General features: G+C 42.1%; 1 protein-coding gene across 1 annotated transcript in view; it reads right to left on the bottom strand.

The window, feature by feature from the left end:
- Positions 1–306: 306 nt before the first annotated feature.
- Positions 307–20696, bottom strand: part of LOC126416150 (icarapin-like) — a 47256-nt gene continuing 26866 nt past the window's right edge. The window contains exons 2-5 of the mRNA XM_050083698.1: positions 6074–6226; positions 4960–5051; positions 2249–2446; positions 307–940 (exon numbers count right to left, since the gene is read on the bottom strand). Of these exons, the coding sequence (XP_049939655.1) occupies positions 650–940; positions 2249–2446; positions 4960–5051; positions 6074–6226 (734 nt within the window). The 3' untranslated portion in view covers positions 307–649. The remainder of the gene's footprint in view (positions 941–2248; positions 2447–4959; positions 5052–6073; positions 6227–20696) is intronic.

Here is a 20696-nt window from a genome sequence, read left to right on the forward strand (position 1 = left end):
CAAAATGCGTATGTTACAAGATGTTTGTTGTTCATCCAAATATTCTTTGGCCTGTGTGCATTAAGGATCTAATGATTAGCCTACCCTCGCAGTTGAAGTATGGCTGATGTTAAAAGTTAGGCACTATCAATACATTACAGCTTGAAAACACAAGAAGGCAAACTTAATTCTCACAGAATGTGCCAGAATACGCATGCTGTGTTATGATGAGGAACCAAGAGCATCCAGAATAAGAAGTTGTATGGTTGCAAGAAGTGCAGTACACAGACAGTACTCATTTACTGACATAAAGAATTTCATGTAAGATTTCCAATTAAAAATTTAATTACAATAATTTAAAAAATTAACAAACTTTTTTCTCTTTTCACATACATACACATAAATAATTGTATTTCAAAAAATTGTATTACACACTCGCACACACATACAACAAAACACACTCACTTTGTACAAAACATTTATCCTGAGTTACGTTGCATGGATTCAATAAATAAATTAATTTCAATCTTCTTCTTCACATCTTGGCAAGAGACATGTAGCATTCTCAGTCCTCATGGCAAGTTGCATTAACAGTCCTTTCTGTCAGATGTTATGCCACAAATTATTGTCATGAATAATCTTTGGTGATAGTCAACACTAATCTGCTTTGTCATTTGAATTTTTCGTTGATGGTGTTCTGTAAGCCTGAGAAATCTATTACTTCGCCAGTGTTGACATCAATTAATTCTGCATCAGGGTCAATCATGACCATTCCACCTTTTACTGCTTGATCACTGAGCACTGCGTTGACATAAGTATCGCGACTGAGATCGACATATCTTCCAGCATCTATGGTATTGTCCAAGTTGTCATAAAAAACAGAAGAATAATATTCAGGAGACTCAAGTAGTTCTGTGTTCTCAGAGTAGCTTCTGTCAAATCTCTCGGCTACGTCTTCAGTCTAAATTAGGGAAATTAACAGAGAAATGAAAAAACATGTAATAGATCAGCAGTATCATGCAGATAGAGAAAGTAACAACAAACATGATAAAACATAAAATAAATCAAAACCTTAACCCCAAATTATTTAGAAACAGTTTTTGATAGAATACAAACACATCATTAAGCAGTTATACAACACACATAGATTACTGAGTGAGAAAGAAAAACATAATTAAGCAGTTATAAAAACATGTACAGATTACCACACTGAGAAAAGGAATTTCTGATTAGTTACTACAAAATTTTGTGTCTCACAATAATTCAAAGAAAACAGTAAAAGATGTTTTTGCATTTTTCATTAGTTTCCCCTTTTACCATTTCATCTAAGGTTCAGCGTGTTGCGTTTAAAAATAATAGTAGTAATTAATTTAGAAAGTACTACCTAACAGGCATTTTTGTTAAATCCCATTGCTCAAAGTATTATGAATTTACCAGTTTGAGTGCATTTGCTTTTGTATTAGTGTTTATAAAACAGAGAACTAGTAAAATCTCATCACAAAGGTGGCTGAAGCACAGTGTTTAGTTACAAATAAACATGCAAAAAAAGCAAAACAGGAAGCAAACATGTGAACACAATAATTAGGCACACACACTGAAAGAGAGAGAGAGAGAGAGAGAGAGAGAGAGAGAGAGAGAGAGAGAGAGAGAGAGATTTAACTAATTAGTTAAAGGAATTCTGGTAAATGGTTTATTCCAAAATGAATCATAAAACTTTCAGTCATGTAATTGTGCTTATATTTGTTTCACATGCACAAGCATTGTGTAATACATTACATACTGTTACAAAAGTAATACACTTTGAAAAAATAACAACCTATGGTTACAGATTTTTGCACAAGCCTACAATACTGAATCAGCTAATTCCAATTTATAATACTGCCTCCTGGAGATTCACTATTGTCAAGTACAGCAGAGTTTTACTGTTGCAATTTATATACAGCAAAATGCACTTTTTATATAATACTACACATAAATTATGTACATATGCAAGTACGTGAGACTGCTTTTAAAATTATGGAATAAAAATTTGCAGTATACAAGGCTTATTTGGTTTCTTTCAATAACATTTTTGTTCAAAGGTGAAAATGTGAGTAGTGTGTGTAAGTTATTAAGCTGCTATTTTATACAGGACAGGTCTGAAGATGTTTTGATGCGAAAATTCTATGCAAGCAGCTTTTAAATCACACAAGGTATCATCAGTCTTTCATGCAGGCACACTTGCAACTGCTTAACTTCAAGCTGTAAGTTCATCACCATCAGAACCCACCTTTCCCTTAGGGATTTCATTGTCATTTTCACTGACTTGCTCAGGTGAGGCAGAATCAGATGTTTCAGTTGGGTTCTGCTCTGAATCAATAGCCCCTTCTGTTGGCTTTACTTCAATCACCTGAATTTTGTAGACTCCTGTGTCATCATCATTTTTGTAAACAGTCTCGTTGACAGTAATGACATGACCTCCAACAACCTATAAAAGAAATGATAATGTTTTTATACTTTTTGTATGTCTTTCTGAAGTTTATGGAAAAGGGCAATGTCTCATATTTATTATTTAGTAAGGAAGCAGTGGTGTAGATTTTGGAGATTTTTGCTTGCTTTCTTATATTTGTCATACTTTCTGTTGGAAAGTTAAATTGTATTCTAATATAAGGACAATACAGTCTTTGAAAGCTTTCTGTGAAATTAAGCAAAATTTAACTGGAGTTCAACATTTTGTCAGCAATGAGAAAATAGAAAACTGGTTCAAGCTTGGATTGGAAACAAATGGGGAAGAAAGTCAGCTGTGTCTTTAAAGAAACTACAAGCATGAATAGCAACAGATCCAGGTTGAAGAGGGACTTTTGTTGGTTTTGCAGCAAGTAAGAAAATAAATTTTTGGATATCATGACAAATTGCTCTAGGTACTCTTTGTCCTATTCAGTATCCATTATATGTTATGGCTTTCTTCAAATTGATACTGAATTAATATGCATATCAGTTTGGCTGAGCAGTATGGGTGTTCAGTCCACGTGAAAAGAAGTCAAGGATGGTGGGCAGCTGCCCCTGCCCCCGCTGCCCTTGAATGGGACAATACCAGTATTTTGTTACCTTAAGAAATTTAGGAAAATCCATCTATCTGCATGAGTCTAGTATCTTAAATTCTGCACAATCTTTCTCTATACACCAGAAATGGTATGCAAAGATGACTTAGAAGTGGAATTTTTTAGCTGAAAAATTTTAAAAATCAAAAAATCAGTCTATGTCACTTTGAGGGCATGGGGTATGTCTTTTGCAAAAGACATGGAATAAATGAAAAGAAGAATACTATACATCGAAATTTAATGGTTTTCTGTATTTTACAATTAAACACAAAGAAAAAAGTGTATATCTGTCAAATGTGTACTTCATTCATTGATCCGGTTTGGAGATGGATTTCACATGATCTTAGTTTTTTTTTTTTTTAATCATTAACTTCAAGGGTCTACTCTATGCTTTAGTCCATGTACTTCAGTATTGTTACAGGCAGTGGACAATGAAAAGTTGTCTGCAAAAGCAGACACATACAACTTTACACACTGACCAACCAGAACATTATAACCACTGACCTACTATCAACATAAAGCCTTCCAGGCAATAGCAGTGTCACTTGCCAAGTGATGACTGCTACTCAGACACTTGCATGGTACATGTAGTATCAGTTAGCATGCTGTCCATGTGTAGGATGGGGGAGGAGCACTATCTATTTGAGTTTGACCAAGGACAGATTGTGATTGCCCGGAGGCTCCGCACAAGCATTTCAGAAACTGCAGGACATGTCAGGTGTTCAAGGACTTTGGTGAGTGTCTTCAATATGCGGTGAAACCACATTCAGATGTCTCGTGATTGGGCAGCCACCCCTCATTACAGATGTCAGGCACCAAAGGTTGGGCTGATTGGTAAAACAGGAAAGGCAGTGAACTGTCACAGAACCAACATCAGTTTTTAATGCTGGGCAGAGTACAAGTGCTTCTGAGCCTCTGCAGCTGATGTCCCATGCATATGCCAATGTGAACACCATGACATCAGAAACTACAACTTAAATAGGCATGTGTCCATTGGTACCAGACATTGATGCAGTGGCAGAGCTTTGCATGATCTGATGAATCCTGATACCCTCTTCATCATGCCGATGGGAGGGCACGAATCCATTGTTTTCCAGGGGAACATCTGCTTGACACCTGTTTGGCAGGCTGGAGACAAGCTGGTGGCAGCCCCATTATGCTCTGCGGAACATTCACATGAGCATCCGTGCATCCAGTGGAGGTTGTGTAAGGCACCATGATGGCCAAGGAGTATCGAATATTGATTGCAGACTTCATACACCCCTTCATGGTGATCATGTTTCCCGAGAGTAGTGGCATTTTTCTACAGCATAATGTGCCATGTCACAAGGCCAGGAGTGTGATGGAATGGTTCAAAGAACACAGTGGTGAGTTCCAGTTGATGTGCTGGCCTCCAAAACTTGCCAGATCTGAACCTGATGAAACTGTGGGATCAATGGGAATTAGGTGACGTGCATGCAAATGTGGTGCTAACTCCCTCTAGCAATCTACCAATTGTTTACATGCGATGATCCATCACCACTGTTATCCATGCCAAAGGTGGACATGCCGGCTATTGGTTAGATGGTCATAATGTTCTGGCTGACCAGTGTAAATAATGCGGTAAAGTAGCTGGATTTGTTTCTCCCTCACAGTAAACAACAGTAAGGCAATAAATAAATATCTATTACTAGAGATGATTCCATAGCCTGTTTCCAATGCAGCAATGTTACTAATTTTCATATTTATTCAAAAATAGTATAGGCAAAAATATGTGGGTCTACTGTGGGTGTATGATGTAAGGATACTATGTTCTGTTTCCATTTTGAAATCTCATATGTCTTACTCGGGATTCTATTTTAGATGTGGTGAAATGATCACATATATGCTTTAGTCAAAACCATATTTATGCAATACATACCTTAGTGGTTGATGTGGTGTTACCCTCCTTGCCAAAATTGAATGCTCCGTCTGGAAGGCCCTTCAGAACATTAGTGATTCTCCTCATGAAATCTGGAATATTAAAGAGAGTCTATTTTGTAGTTTGTGTCTTGTGCACCTAATAACAAAGTACTACTTCACATTCTTGAGACAATTGTGGCTTTGTACAGCAAACAAATAGGTGTTAGTCACCTTTACACACTTTACATTGCATCCTATAACGGAGACTTTCTGAGTTGTTGTTGCCTCTGATGAGGTCTCCAGCTGGGGATGATCAAACATTAGACAGAGAACTGGGCCTTTGACTACAGCCTAATGGCCACAAAACGAAAATCACCAGATGGAGACTGTATTTAAAGAAGAAAGGTGAGCAAATAAAGGTCTACAATTTGATTGCTGGTTAGGCATTTTTTTTTTTTTTTTCTCTGCCAGTGTGATAAATATTGAGTTGCACTGCCATTCAAGGTCCGCATTAAATTAACTGATTAAGTCAGTTAACAGGTAAGTGGAAGTCTAGGTCATTTGCCACCTCCAATACAACCATGGCTAGTAAAACTCTTATGTTCAAACGAAACAACATTATTCATTTATTTCTAAAATTCTGTGTATCACGTCCTACATTTACAGGTGACTATATGGACCATGAACCTTTTTCTGTATAAACAGTATGATTGATTGTTGCATTTCATAAACATCTATGGAATGGAGCTAATCACTGTTATGGAAGAGGACTTTCAAATGGTGAACTGCTGTTGTTTTTCTGTCTACTTCATTTTTAGTGTACTTCACTCCTTTTGCTGATTTAACATTTCCTTATTAAAAAAATGAAACTGCATTTTGGCCAATATCTACATTAAAGATTAATTGATACAAATATATTCTCAAATTATAATGTGCCTGACTTAGTGGGCACTTAACTTTAGTTAAATAAAACAAAGCCACATTATGACAGAAATGATGCCGAGTCCATGGGTGCCCTCTCAACTTGTTAAATCAACTCAGTTTACCTATTGTGCCCACATAAGATCTAAGTTACACAATAAACAAAAGAATTTGAAAGAAACAGTAATTAATAAAGAGAACTGTATTCAAACCTTGCATGAAGGTAGAGAATCCAAAGAAGCCTCCAAATGGGAAGATGAAATCATCATCATCATCACTAGAGTCATCAACATCTTCCACACTCTCCGTTACACCAGCCCTCGATTCAAGAGGCACAAAAACCAATTCTGTATCAGAAGGTGTCCCTGAAAAGAAATAAATATGCATGTAATCAGACAGTAGTTGTGTACTGTTGCGATGGTTGACAAAATATTTCAGTGGCATAAAAACTTTACACAACCAGCACACTTCTGTACAGCAAAGTTTCAGGAGACAAAGGAAATCTGTTCCTTTTCTATTCTTTTGTCAGTTATACGAATCCATGTGCCTGACTCAGGCCCAGATCTGTTGTTTTCCTGTCAATTGATTTACTTTTAAAAATTATTTTGGTGTTAAATTTGTGACAGAGAAAATGCTGTCTAACACATGGAAAGTATATTTGTTTCACAAAGTATAGATAAATCTTTCAAGAGACTGCATTATGGGTGGAAAATTAATAGCAGAGCAGGCAGTTCTGCTGCTGAACATCCAGAAAGTGATGTCAATAATCAGGGCCAAAATAACAGAAAATTCAACTACATAATGTAAAAAAAGCTTCTAGTCAACACACAGCTGTATGTTTTGAATAATAAAAATGTAATGAAGATAGTATAACTATTTAATTTACTGGGAGAGACACTTACATTTCATATACAAAGACACTCAGGCCAGTCTTTAATAATGTGGAAATATAATTACTTGAGTACAGCTCATATAAGCAAAGAATTACACAGCAGCTGGTAATGCAGTGCTGGGATTCACTCAAAAGCTTGCACTATGCAATGAATTAATGACAGAACAATAACGTGTACCCATCTGTAGATGTCCACAAGGGAGGGGGGGAAGGGAGGGCAGGCCACATGTCACTCCTGAAATCTGGGGTGTAGGCTTCATATTTATTACAAAATTCTTACCTATTTCTTGCTATAATTGTGTGCAGTTTTGGTAAATTGCAGATTTATCATTGCCTAATGTGGTAGGAAGTACCGTCATTCGTTGCAATTTGTTTGTTTCTCCTCTTGGGGGAGTTTTAATTCAGAATTTTTTCCTCATTGTTTTTGTTGCTGACCAACAGTATTTTCCTCATTTGTTGTGATTTGATTTTATTACAGATTTTTAATTTTCCGTGAGTATCAATATTGTTGGTATGGTACCAACATATAAATAAAAAAATTTTTTTGATTAATTTGTTGAATATGTTGGATTTAATTTTAAGAATGGTTTCATTTTGAGATAGATCTTTACCCATTAGGACAGTTCATAATGGGAGAGATCCTCCATGATATAAAGTCACTGTAAAGAAAGTTCTAAAGAAACAGACTACTGCATAATAGGTGCAGAACAAAGCATGGTGCTGTAGATAGAGAGGTATTGAATGAAAAAAAAAAAAAAGAAAGTGAAGCATGAAGTCTTCACTGATTACTGTAGCAGAATATTACCAAATGATCTTTTACACACCCCAAAGAAATTCTGGTCTTACGTAAAGGCTGTTAGTGGCACCGAAGTTAGTGTCCAGTCACTCACGGACAAGAATGGAACTGCAGTTGGGGGGGTAACAAAACAAAAGCAGAAATGCTTAACTCTGTTTTCAAATATTCCTTTACAAAGGAAAACCCAGGAGAACTGCCCCAATTTAATACTCATGCCATTGAAAAGATGATTGAGATAAGTACGAGTGTCTCTGGTGTTGCAAAGAAGCCAAAAACTTTAAAGCTGAAGCTCCAGGGCCCGATGGACTTCCTATCAGATCCTATACTGAATTTTCCACCGAGTTAGCTCCTCTTCTAACTGTTCTCTGCTGTAGATCTCTTGAAAAAGAAAAGTGTGCCCAGAAGTTAGAAGAAAGTCCAGGTCATACCCATCTACAGGAAAGGTAACAGAAGTGATCCACAAAACAATGACACGGGCTCAGTCATGTGTAAGGCAGGTAGCAGACTTTGGTTTATTGGTAAAATACTAGGGAAATGCAATCCATCTACAAAGGAGATGGCTTACGAATCACTCATGTGACCCATCCTAGAATATTGCTCAAGTGTGTCGGACACGTACCACATCAGATGGGCAGGCGATATTGAATATATATGGAGAAGAGCAACACGAATGGTTGCAGGGAGAGTGTCATTGAGATGTTGAAAGAATTTAACTGGCTGACTCTTGAAGTTAGAAGCAAACTATCCCAAGAAAGTCTACTAACAATGTTTCAAGAACCAGCTATAAATGATGACCCTAGGAATATACTACAATGTCCTACTTATCACACCTGTAGGGATCGTGAGGATAAGATTGGATTAATTACAGCGTGCACAGAGGCATTTAAACAATCATTGTTCCTGTGCTCCAAATGTGAATGGAACGGGAAAAAGTCCTAATAACCAGTACAGAGGAACGTACCCTCTGCCATGCACTTCAGTGGTTCGCGGAGTACAGATGTACACTACTGGCCAATAAAATTGCTAGACTATGAAGATGAAGTGCTGCAGACGCGAAATTTAACCAACAGGAAGAAGATGCTGTGATATGCAAATGATTAGCTTTTCAGAGCATTCACACAAAGTTGGCACCATCGGCGACACCTACAACATGCTGACATGAGGAAAGTTTCCAACCGATTTCTCATACACAAACAGCAATTGACCGGCGTTGCCTGGTGAAACGTTACTGTGATGCCCGTGTAAGGAGGAGAAATGCGTACCATCACGTTTCCGACTTTGATAAAGGTCGGATTGTAGCCTATAGCAATTGCGGTTTATCGTATCGCGACATTGCTGCTCGCGTTGGTTGAGATACAGTGAATGTTAGCAGAATATGGAATCGGTGGGTTCAGGGGGGTAATACGGAATGCCGTGCTCGATTTCAACGGCCTCGTATCACTAGCAGTCGAGGTGACAGGCATCTTATCCGCAGGGCTGTAACGGATCGTGCAGCCATGTCTCGATCCCTGAGTCAACAGATGGGGATGTTTGCAAGACGACAACCATCTGCACGAACAGTTCGACGACATTTGCAGCAGCATGGACTATCAGCTCGGAGACAATGGCTGCGGTTACCCATGACGCTGCATCACAGACAGGAGCGCCTGCGATGGTGTACTGAACGACGAACCTGGGTGCACGAATGGCTAAACAACATTTTTTCGGATGAATCCAGGTTCTTTTTACAGCATCATGATGGTCACATCCGTGTTTGGAGACATCGTGGTGAACACACATTGGAAGCGTGTATTCATCATCGCCATACTGGTGTATCACCCGGCATGATGGTATGGGGTGCCATTGGTTTTACGTCTCAGTCACCTCTTGTTCGCATTGACGGCACTTTGAACAGTGGACGTTACATTTCAGATGTGTTACGACCCGTGGCTCTACCCTTCATTCTATCCCTGCGAAATCCTACATTTCAGCAGGATAATGCACGACCGCATGTTGCAGGTCCTGTACGGGCCTTTCTGGATACAAGAAATGTTCTACTACTGCCTTGGCCAGCACAATTTCCAGATCTCTCACCAATTGAAAACGTCTGGTCAATGGTGGTCGAGCAACTGGCTCGTCACAATACGCCAGTCACTACTCTTGATGAACTGTGGTATCGTGATGAAGCTGCATGGGCAGCTGTACCTGTACACGCCATCCAAGCTCTGTTTGACTCAATGCCCAGGCGTATCAAGGCCGTTATTATGGCCGGAGGTGGTTGTTCTGGGTACTGAATTCTCAGGATTTATGCACCCAAACTGCATGAAAATGTAATCACATGTCAGTTCTAATATAATATATTTGTCCAATGAATACCCATTTATCATCTGCATTTCTTCTTGGTGCAGCAATTTTAATGGTCAGTAGTGTAGTTATAGACATTAATCCAAATTATGGCATTCATATTAATAATTGAGAACAAAATATGCAGCATAGGGCCTATGTTAATGAAATATGCTTGCCATTTCTGTATCAAAGTCATCTAACTAAAAATCGTTGAATGCACACGCAAGAATCATTTACGATAGAATACGCTTTGCTGATTTCTGTTAAATTTGCTGTGTAGGGCTCGACGTGTTCAGAACAAAAGCACTTTTTTTTGCGTCGCAGAGCTCGTGACGGGCGCACCTGCAGTTAGGCGGAAGGTGTCAGCACATTGCAGCAGTGAGGCCACGCCCAGACCGCCTGTCTTAATACTGACGCGCGCAGGCGCATTGTGTTGGCAGCTGGGCGTGCCGCGAGGCTGCTGACTCGGCCGGTATGTGGGGCGCTGCTCCTTGCTTCTGCGTCCTGGTGCTTTGTATTCCCTGCATGCGGGCTCGTTGCCACCTGTCACCTGAGCGAACTCGTAATGCCAACCGAAGAACTGCCAATGCGCTTACAAGAGGAGGGGCAAACAGTATTTTAAAAACCATATGGCAATGGAAAACCAGCGGAGGGGCCAGTGCCGTGTTACGCGTGGAGTAATGTACAACGTTACAGTGTGGAGAGCTCTTCACAGCGCCCAACGTTTACATGTACATCTACATGGATACTCTGCAAATCAGCCGGCCGCTGTTGCCGAGCGGTTCTAGGCGCTCCAGTCCGGAACCGCGCTGCTGCTGTGGTCGCAGGTTCGAATCCTGCCTCGAGCATGGACGTGTGTGATGTCCTTAGGTTAGTTAGGTTTAAGTAGTTCCAAGTCCAGGGGAGTGATGACCTCAGATGTTAAATCCCATAGTGCTTAGAGCCATTTGAACCATTTTGAACTCTGCAAATCACACTTAAATGCCTGGCGGAGCGTACACGGAACCACATTCACAATTAATACTTTATTATTCCGCTCTTGAACAGCGCGCGGAAAAACGGACACATATATCTTTCCGCGAGAGGTCTGATTTCCCTCATTTTATTACGATGATTGTTTCTCCCTGTGTAGGTCGGCATCAACAAAATATTTCCTCATTCGGAGGAGAAAGCTGGTGGCTGAAATTTTGTGAGAAATTTCTGCCGCAACGATAAACGCCTTTGTTTTGATGGTGTCCATTCAAAATCCTGTATCATGCCCGTGACACTCTCTCTCCCTTTTCGTGATAGTACAAAACATGCTGCTCTTCTTTGAACTTTCTCGATTTACTCCGTCAATCTTATCTGGTAACGATCGCAGACCGCGCACCAGTACTGCAAAAAGGACTGAAGCGTGCTTTAGGCACACTCTAGTAGATCTGTTGCATTTGCTGAGTATTCTGCCAATGAAATGCAGTCTTTGGTTTGCCTTCCCCACGACACTTTCTGTGTGTTTTACGCCTTTAAATTAGACTGGCTTATCGTGTAACCGAAGTTTAATGGATTCCTTTTAGCACTCATGTGGATGACCTCACAGTTTTCTTTATTTAGGGTCAGTTACCAATTTTCGCACCATTCAGTTATCTTTCCTAAATCGTTTTTCAATTTGTTTTGATCTTCTGATTAGGTTACTAGACGATACACGACAGCATCATCTGCAAACAACCTAAGACAGCTGCTCACATTGTAAATCGTTTATATAGTTGCCGCGCGGTCTAAGGCCCCTTGTCACGGTCCGTGTGGCTCCCACCGTCGGAAGTTCGAGTCCTCCCTCGGGCGTGTGTGTGTGTGTTCTCCATAGCGTAAGTTAGTTTAAGTTAGATTAAGTGGTGTGTAGGCTTAGGGACCGATGACCTCTGCGGTTTGGTCCCATGAGACCTTACCAAAAATTTCCAAAATTTTCCGTTTATATAGTTAGGGTGAGCCTATAAAACTACATTGGGGAACGTCAGAAATCACTTGTGTTTTACTCGACGATTTTCCGTCGTTTGCTACGAGCTGTGACCTCTCTGGCATGAAATCACCAATCCAGTCACATAACTGAGACGATATTCCATAAGCACGCAATTCCACTACAAGCTGGTTGTGTGGTACAGTGTCAAAAGCCTTTTGGAAACCTAGAAATAAGGTATCAATTTGAACTACCTTGTTAACAGCCCTCAACACTTCGTGCTGTTTTTCACAGGAACGATGGTTTCTAAATCGTACTTTATATCTCGGCTCCTAGTCTTGCCTTGGCGAAAACCGAATGACTGAGTAAATAGAGCCTTATTCATCATCAACCTACACAAGTAGCGTACTGTACCATCGTAGTGTCGTAGTGAACTTTGTGTGTGTGTGTGTGTGTGTGTGTGTGTGTGTATCTTTCGAGCATTTTGTCCGGAAATGAGTAAAGAAAGAGTTCTAGATACGTCGCGTTATCAACATTCCTCCCCTCCCCCCTCAACAAAAATCAGTCGGGTTGTATTGTTAACAAAATGGCTCTGAGCACTATGGGACTCAACTGCTGAGGTCATTAGTCCCCTAGAACTTAGAACTAGTTAAACCTAACTAACCTAAGGACACCACAAACATCCATGCCCGAGGCAGGACTCGAACCTGCGACCGCAGGGGTCTTGCGGTTCCAGACTGCAGCGCCTTTAACCGCACGGCCACTTCGGCCGGCTATTGTTAACATTGTATATCAATTTTAACAATGGTAGGGTTTCGATAAGCATCGTAAACGCTGTTCGTGTTGTTGACAGTAGTGCTACATATACACCGAGGTGTTTGTTTGTTTGTTTTAGGGCGCAAAGAAAAACTGGGGTCATACGTGGGAGGGCGGCGGGGGGGGGGGGGGTGAACATCACTCCTCCAACTGTTCTGATGATGCAGTCCACCACAAATTCCTATGCTGTGTCAACCTTTTCTCTCAGAGCAGGATTTGCTCCTCACAGCTCGTTCTAGTACACACGTGCTGCCATCGTGTCCCTCCTTCTTGTCAGTGTTTCCATAGACCAAGCGGAGAACCTCCTCATTCCACGCTCAGCAACGAGAATAGCCGATATTCTTGCCATGGTTCGTCCAAAAATATTGCTCCGCCACCCCTAACCCGTGGCCACGTTTGGCAGGTGGCGGATGTGTTGCAGTGGTGTCGTTGAGAGAGACATGTTCACAAAGAGATTCGAAGCGCAAATCGCCAAAGTGGTGGCCTCATAGAGATGGGCAAACTCGTTCATCCTTGGGAACTAGTTCACTGCTGATCGTTCTTTTTTGGGAACCGTTCATTTTTACTCGTTCACCGTTCATTTGTGCTTGGAATGGTTCTTATGAAAAACTGAAAACTAGTAGTGTAGGTGACTGAAGGATGGAGGGCACCAAGAGGGAGCACTTGCCTCCCCACTGGAGTATCGAATTTTTATTCATTACAGAATTCTTACACTCTTTTAGAAGTAATTTCTGTGGGTCTGCAGAATCTCTCGTTTAGCCAACTGTAGTGTTCTGTGGCTGATCGCAGGGAAATAATATAGGGTGGCGCACCGAAAACCGGCCCCAAGTATAGACTGCTCGCTAATTACGGACGATGTGTTGCCCGTTACGAGCAGATACAACAAACAGACAAACAAGTAATAATTAGGCAGTGAATAAATAACAAGCTAATGCAAGCAACAATTGCGAAACAATCGATGACGATGTGTAGAGAGCTGGAGAAGAGAACATGAAAATCTCAGGCGACACACATAGTCTTGTAAACCTGTTGGTGGTTGTTTCCCAACTTAATAGACCACACAAGTGTCTTGTTTAAAATTCTTCGTTTCGACTTCCACTACATAGCTATGTTACGTTGTAAACAATAATCGTTTACACCCTATATGTACTTCACGTTGTCTCTGAGTTCGTAGGCGAAGTAGAGACTTTATGGAAGCATAAAATAAAATATGGTTTTCTCATCACACTTGCGTCACATGCTTAGTAAAAATTAGGTTTTTATGTTGCATTATTAAATTTAATGCAGCAATAATAATAAGAATTAAGTTCGCAGTAATAAAGTTTGTCAGGTGGTCATGCGAAGAACGACGAGTGCGGCCAAGGGAGACCGAGACTGAGATGAGCACGCGACCGAGGCTGGAACGAGAACTGTCGAAGTGACCGCCGCGACCGAAGTGAACTATGAACCGATCGTTCCTCGTTCCCGGGAACTATAAGTAGACCGCCGCGACCGAAGTGAACTATGAACCGATCGTTCCTTGGAATTCGTTCCTCGGTCCTTTCGTTCATCTTGGTGAACCGTTCCTTTGCACTCGTTCGTTCGCGAACTACCCATCTCTGCAACCTCAGGTGGGGTCTCCCTTTTAACATCGAAGTTGGCAATCTTTCGACACTCAAACATCGAACATCGTCATTACAGTATGTAAATATCGACGATCATCGAACATGCCTCTGTGGGACCTGGCCGTCGCCCGAGCCACTCAGTTCGCTCTTGATGACCTGCCAGAGGCGCAACAGGTGCTCCAAGGGCGGGCGCGCCAGCCATGCGGCAAATCCGGTGACGCGTGGCGGCGACGCGAGGCCGTCCCGGACCACGCCTGCGCATGCGCCACCGGCTGGAACAACACGCTCACCTACACCGGCCCGGCTACATTTCCGGGAATCCGCAAGTTCCTGCACGCCGGCGGAAGCACGCGTCCAACGCACAGTCCGCTGCAGCTACTGTAGCGCGTCTGATGCCTCCGCATCCCGAAATGCGTGAAGCCACTGAACTTCTCTGACTGGTATTTACCGCTCCCGCCATACAAAAGTGGCCTCGCAGACGGAGCGCTATGTCAGTTTCAGGAGGTCGGAGGATCTGAACGAACGATTTCCACATTTCCGGTAACTTATACATGGCGAAGAAAAATTCGCGCACTCTGACTCCGCAGCGCGTTTTCTCACGTACTAGCAATACAAAAATGTCTCACACAAAATTTCGCCCTTTGCATATTTCAGGCACAAAGTGGACTTTAAAGATTGGCAATCTGGCAATACTGTAATCATTTGTGCGGTAACTACCTCAGTCAGCATTAGCGGTAGTGCTGTGCACTTGGTGCAATTCGTAACGTTTTGGGTTAGCATGCAGTAGGTCGAGAGTTCGATTCTGGATCGAGGCTTATTTGTTTTTATTTGCTAAAAGTAGTCTGCGTGGTACGGTATCTGGTGCCTTAGTCGTCATGTAGCGATTATAGTGGGTCTTCTACAAAACATTTCCAGTTATGTACTACGAACACAGAAATGGAAATACAACCGTTTTCGCTGGTCGACTTTTAAAGAAACCTTTTGCACGTAGTGGACGCGAGTTGTTTTGCACCGTTGCATCTACTATATTCCAAACTTGTTTTGTGTGTACCCTACCCCAATGGTCCCACCGATTAATAGCAACTATTATTCTTGCCACGTTCAGGTCAGTCACATTTCGTTAGGGGCTTATGTCACCAGTAGGACTAGCAAAGTGCTTTGCAAACAATTTCAATGGGACCATAGGGGGTGGGTACACCCAAAACAAGTTTGGGATCTAGCAAGTACAGTGGCGCGAAACAATTCGTGTCCAAGACGTGCAAAAGGCTTCTTTAAAAGCTGACCAGCGACAACGACTGTACTTCGATTTTTGTGTTCATAGTACATAACTGCAAACGTTTTGTAGGAGACCCACTGTAATCGCTGTATGACGATTAAGACGCCAGATATGCTAATCCAGAACGCTATCCTGTGCACCATGTGCACAGCTCTGGCCTATCTGTTGACAGAGGTAGTTTCCGTACATGTGATTACAGTGTTGCCAGATTGCCAATCTTTAACGTCCATTTAGTGCTCGAAATGTGCGCAGGACGAAATTTCGTGAGACACAATTTTGAATTGCCGCTGTGTGACGAATCGCGCTGCGAAGTTCGAGTGCGTGAATTTTTTTTATCACCCCATATATTAAAATTCATACTCCCACGAGTGTGCTTCGAATTTCTCTGCATACGGGTTTTTTTCCATCAGGAACAGTGTGTTCCATATTAGCGGGTCCAGTATAGGAGGAAGGGCAGCATCGGCCGTAAATTTTTAATCTGTTTACTGCAGATCGAGTACAGCTAACCCGTAGCTGTCTCCAGTGCGATTATATCCAAGTCAGTGGTGATTCATCGTAAATAAAACTGTCATCTGTAGTATCAAATGGTACCATGTGCGATTTTATTTGTCGTGAGTCATCATGACTTGGACGTAATTGCACTGAAGGTAGCTACATAGTAGCTGAATTCGATCTGCAATAAACCGATGCTCCTCTTCCTCTTATCTTTTATCTTCTACATACGACTCCTCGTTCGGTAATTTAATCTGTCGTTAAGTAAAGTGGTCATTAATCCGAAGCTTCTTTTGAACACTTGAGACATGATCGACTCCTCTCTTGCCCTGAACCTTGAACTGGATTCCCTGTCTATTCCACTTATCCGTTTGAATCATTCCGTTACAAGTTGCTTTACGCGTTCACTGATTCTATAGTGTTTCCGTTCCAGCGCGAGTCCTGTAGCTGCCTGAGGAAGCCACCCAGTCCATCCAGGAAATCTTCCTCTGACTTCAACACTTGGTGGAGGGAGAGGGGGAGGGAGGAAATGTTTTCTGCCGGGTAGCGAGCAATGTATGACTCAAAACAGGAAACGATTCAACAGATACAGCAGCCAAAGAGGCGTCTACAACACCTGCATTAGCGCAGTGTTTTGTCCGCGTACTTCCAGTGTCCTTGCTGTTGGAGGCATATGTGAATGGAAGAACAAGTGGCCGAATATGATGAAGCATAACAAGATGCAACCAGTGACAGTTATCAGACACGAGTGCGAAACGAAATCGTTCTCACGTGCCTCTGAAGTGAGCCACTGCCCTATGACGCATAGATCCCCCTCCAATGAGTGGAGTAGAGGACCCACCAGTGCGGTCCTTGTGGCGCAGGGCTACTTGTTTGTACACGAGATGGAAGGCCATAATATAGCTGTGGACTTACGCGTATTTCACTTAACGACACGCCAAGTAGCAGTCTTTTACTGAAATTTGGTTAAATCTTCCCAGCTTTTTCAGTGTTGGGAAGGAACACAGCTTCGATGTGAAGTTTGTTTAATCAATTTGGTGTCCTTACTGACTAATTTTCATATTCATATCGTTGTGTATTTAATTAATCCCGGCACTAATGATTGCACTGTCGAGTACTTATAAACCATACTTCGACAGCAAAAAAAGTTTCGTGAAATCTTCTCATAATCTGTTTGTTTGCATGGCCATTTTTCGCAGCAACAATTGAAGTAAGCCTAGGCCGGAAAAATCAATAATAACTTACTTATGAATTACATCTGTATACAGTGTAACTTAAATTATTCTTATACACGACACCTGGTGCAAATTTACTTTTCTCTTCCACAAATTCGGTTTTATAATTGAATAAAGATACACATCAAGATGAGGACGTCTGTTGATGCTATGAATAAGCGACGGCTTATAACACAGGCAGAACTGCCAGAAAACCTTAAACTGGCGACTGTGCTGAAAGAAACAGGGTTACAGGGGACTCGCACTGGAACAGCGAGCGTCTGACGACTGAGTAATTGTTGTGCTAGGAGGCCATTAAGGTGCTGTTACCACCGACGAGCTAACTAGCATGCTGACGCAAGCCACTGTACGAAGAAGCTGGTAACCATACCAGTGAGACAACGAAAGACCTGATTTCTGGTTGTGGCAAATCATATTGTTAACGTCAACAGGATATTTTATGCAGAAGATAGTGAATCCGATGTTATCTGCAGAAATCAGTATAGACGCTTATAATGGCAGAATCGTTGTTTCGCTCAAGACAATGGACTCGCATCTGTGAAATCTGGGGTTCAAATTGATGTTTGGAAAAATCGATTTCAGTTCCTGTTATTTCTCAGAAGCGCTGCCAAAAAGTCCCGTAAAAAAAGAAGAAACGTATGTTGTAAGTCTGAGGAATGCTTTTGTGTGTTATGAAACCAACGATCACGACATCTTGGGGGAGAGCGTGGGGGAGGAAGATGTATTGAAATAAAAAACGCCGGGAGCAGGATATTCGTCCACAAATCATACCTCATGTATACACGTAACGCAGCTGAAATGACCGCTTTGTTGACGAGAAAAATGTGGTCGATATTAACGACTGAGGTTACCTCTCTGTGCAACTGAATAAATGCTATTTGTATTTCGAAGCACACGCATCGTCTTATTTTAGTTTGAAGCATTTTCAGCGGCAATTCACTTCGACACTGCACTTCATGTATGCTAGCCTTTTCCGCTGGTGAAGGTTGGGTTGTTTTGGGGAAGGAGACCAGACAGCGAGGTCATCGGTCTCATCGGATTAGGGAAGGATGGGGAAGGAAGTCGGCCGTGCCCTTTGAAAGGAACCATCCCGGCATTTGCCTGGAGTGATTTAGGGAAATCACGGAAAACCTAAATCAGGATGGCCGGATGCGGGATTGAACCGTCGTCCGCTGGTGAAGCAATCTGCTTCCAGCACTACAATCACTTCGTAAGTACAGAAAAAAAAACCTTCATACACCATTGTGTATCCCGAGTAACATTAATATAATGGTAGAAAATACATTTGAATCAGCACACAACGGTTGTACAATGTGTTCCTACACCCACAGGTGGATAACGAGCGAACTTTAAAAAAGTTCCTGTAAGTCATGCTCCGTGGCACAGACCTAACATTCTCCTTGGACCATATACTCTCTTGTTGTGAAGCAGTCATCAACCGAATAGTTAGTTTGTACAGTCTCGTGCTTCAGTGGTCAGGTAAACAATGCAATTACCCAGTTGCAGAGGTAGCTCCTACTCCACGTGAAAACTAAATCAAAAAATCAAAAGGAAATCTTATGACTGTGAAAGTTTATTAGTTGTTCTGACTTGTGGCAGTGAGACATGGACTTTTAATGCAAAATCCATTCAAAAACTGAGGTTTGTTCAGCAAGTACTGGAGGGATGCGTGTTGGTAAGTACCAAGAGAAACACTGGAGTGGAAGATTTAATTATGACTGAAACGAAAATTAAAAGAGATAGCCAGGAGAATGGATGGTACATGGACCAAGAAAGTTCTTTGGTGAATTCTAAAAGTAAGAAAAGACGAAGAAAACAATGTAATGGACGACAGATAGACGTCATAAGAAAACTTGTAGGAACAATATGAATGCGTGTAATGAGGACCGTGACGCATGGAAAAGTCCCAGAGTGGACGTTCAAACGGCTGGCGATTAGACTGCCGTGGAAAATCAGCGTATTCTCAGAGCCAAGTTCAGCGCAGTACCCACGCTGCTTACCACTCAATTTCCATTACTACCGGTAAGCATTATTTGCGAGCTGTTCAACCTCAGTGAAAAATCAATGACGAAACGCCTTTTAGATGTCCTGGTTAAAAAAAAAAAGAATAGGAACGAACATCCACCTGCCTTAGCTCACAAGCGCACGACAACAACTTGCTTACGCAAGCGATAAATGGAAAGTAGTCGGGCGCAGGATGCTGTCAGTGCGTGACGTTCTCGCAGACTGTTTTTAGAGCCTCTGACACTGCACAGGCGCTTATGCGGGCAGAGGGTACCAGAAAACCACCTGCTCCAAGATCGATGCAGTTCACGCGTCACCATACGTTTGCACAGCTCTCTACAATCTGTACGAGAGCCATCGGTCACAACCACCGTCAATCATTCCCATGGGTCTTAGTTCAACAATTCAAGACGTTTAGCGACAGTACGTATTTCATTTCCCTCTGACGCAAGGTCTTTGGAACACACCTGTGTTTTCGCTAACAAACAACAACAGAATGTGTTGCTGTGACGATAGGTTTGCTTTATTCACAATTATCCTAGTCACGTCCACAACACTTTGAACGCGACAGCTGTGTACGGGCTGTTCTGTCATGTTAACCATATTTAGCAACTATGCGTGTAGTATATGCCCCAGACCATCACTAATCGAACTTTGCGTAGCTATTCCACTCGACGCCCACTTGCTTCGCACTCATCACACGACAGCAAAATGAGGGCCATAGTAGTGGAGTACTGGAGCGCTGGGTGATATTTTGATATCAAATTGATATGCAAATTAATTACATTGATCAATTAATTACCCCCACCTACAGATGACGTCATATGCTTTCATCGGCCAGCACGTGGGTCTCCGCACCCTCCCTCCTCCGCACCCCTCCCCTTCCTACCCTATCTGTGGGAATTTCGAATTTTAGGGGGAATTTAGAATTTTGGGAGGAATTTATTTGTCCTAGGGCTGGGCTGACGCCCCACCCCACCCGGGAATTGGCGGGCAATTAAAAATGGCCGTGCCCTTTCCAAGACTCGAACCCTGGTCCTTGTGGACAAACAGTTCAAGTGCAGCCCCCAACACATGGAAATTGACCAGATACAGGCGACGAATGTTAGGTTACTGTAGTTTATTTATTTTGGTTGGGAAACTGGAGTAGATCCCAGTCCTAACTGTTACGGCATAAAGTCAAGCGCTGGCACACCAGTCGGGAGCGAGAGAGAAGAGATGGCTGTGAGACGACGTCAGCCAATTGCACGCTGACCAACCCCTCTCCAGGACGACAACGCGACAGCAGTGACCTCTATCTGAAGAGGACATAAGCGCCGCTCCCGACTGGTCGCAGCCCAGTGAACAACAGCCTGAGGACTAGCAAGTTGCATCAGAGCTCATTACTTCACGTGAATCCTCTATCTATCAGGCTTTGGAATTGTTATACTGAAGAAACTTGTTTATTTCGTATGTCGCCCTTTGC

The sequence above is a fragment of the Schistocerca serialis genome, chromosome 8 (assembly GCF_023864345.2).
Source record: "Schistocerca serialis cubense isolate TAMUIC-IGC-003099 chromosome 8, iqSchSeri2.2, whole genome shotgun sequence".
NCBI lineage: Eukaryota > Metazoa > Arthropoda > Insecta > Orthoptera > Acrididae > Schistocerca > Schistocerca serialis.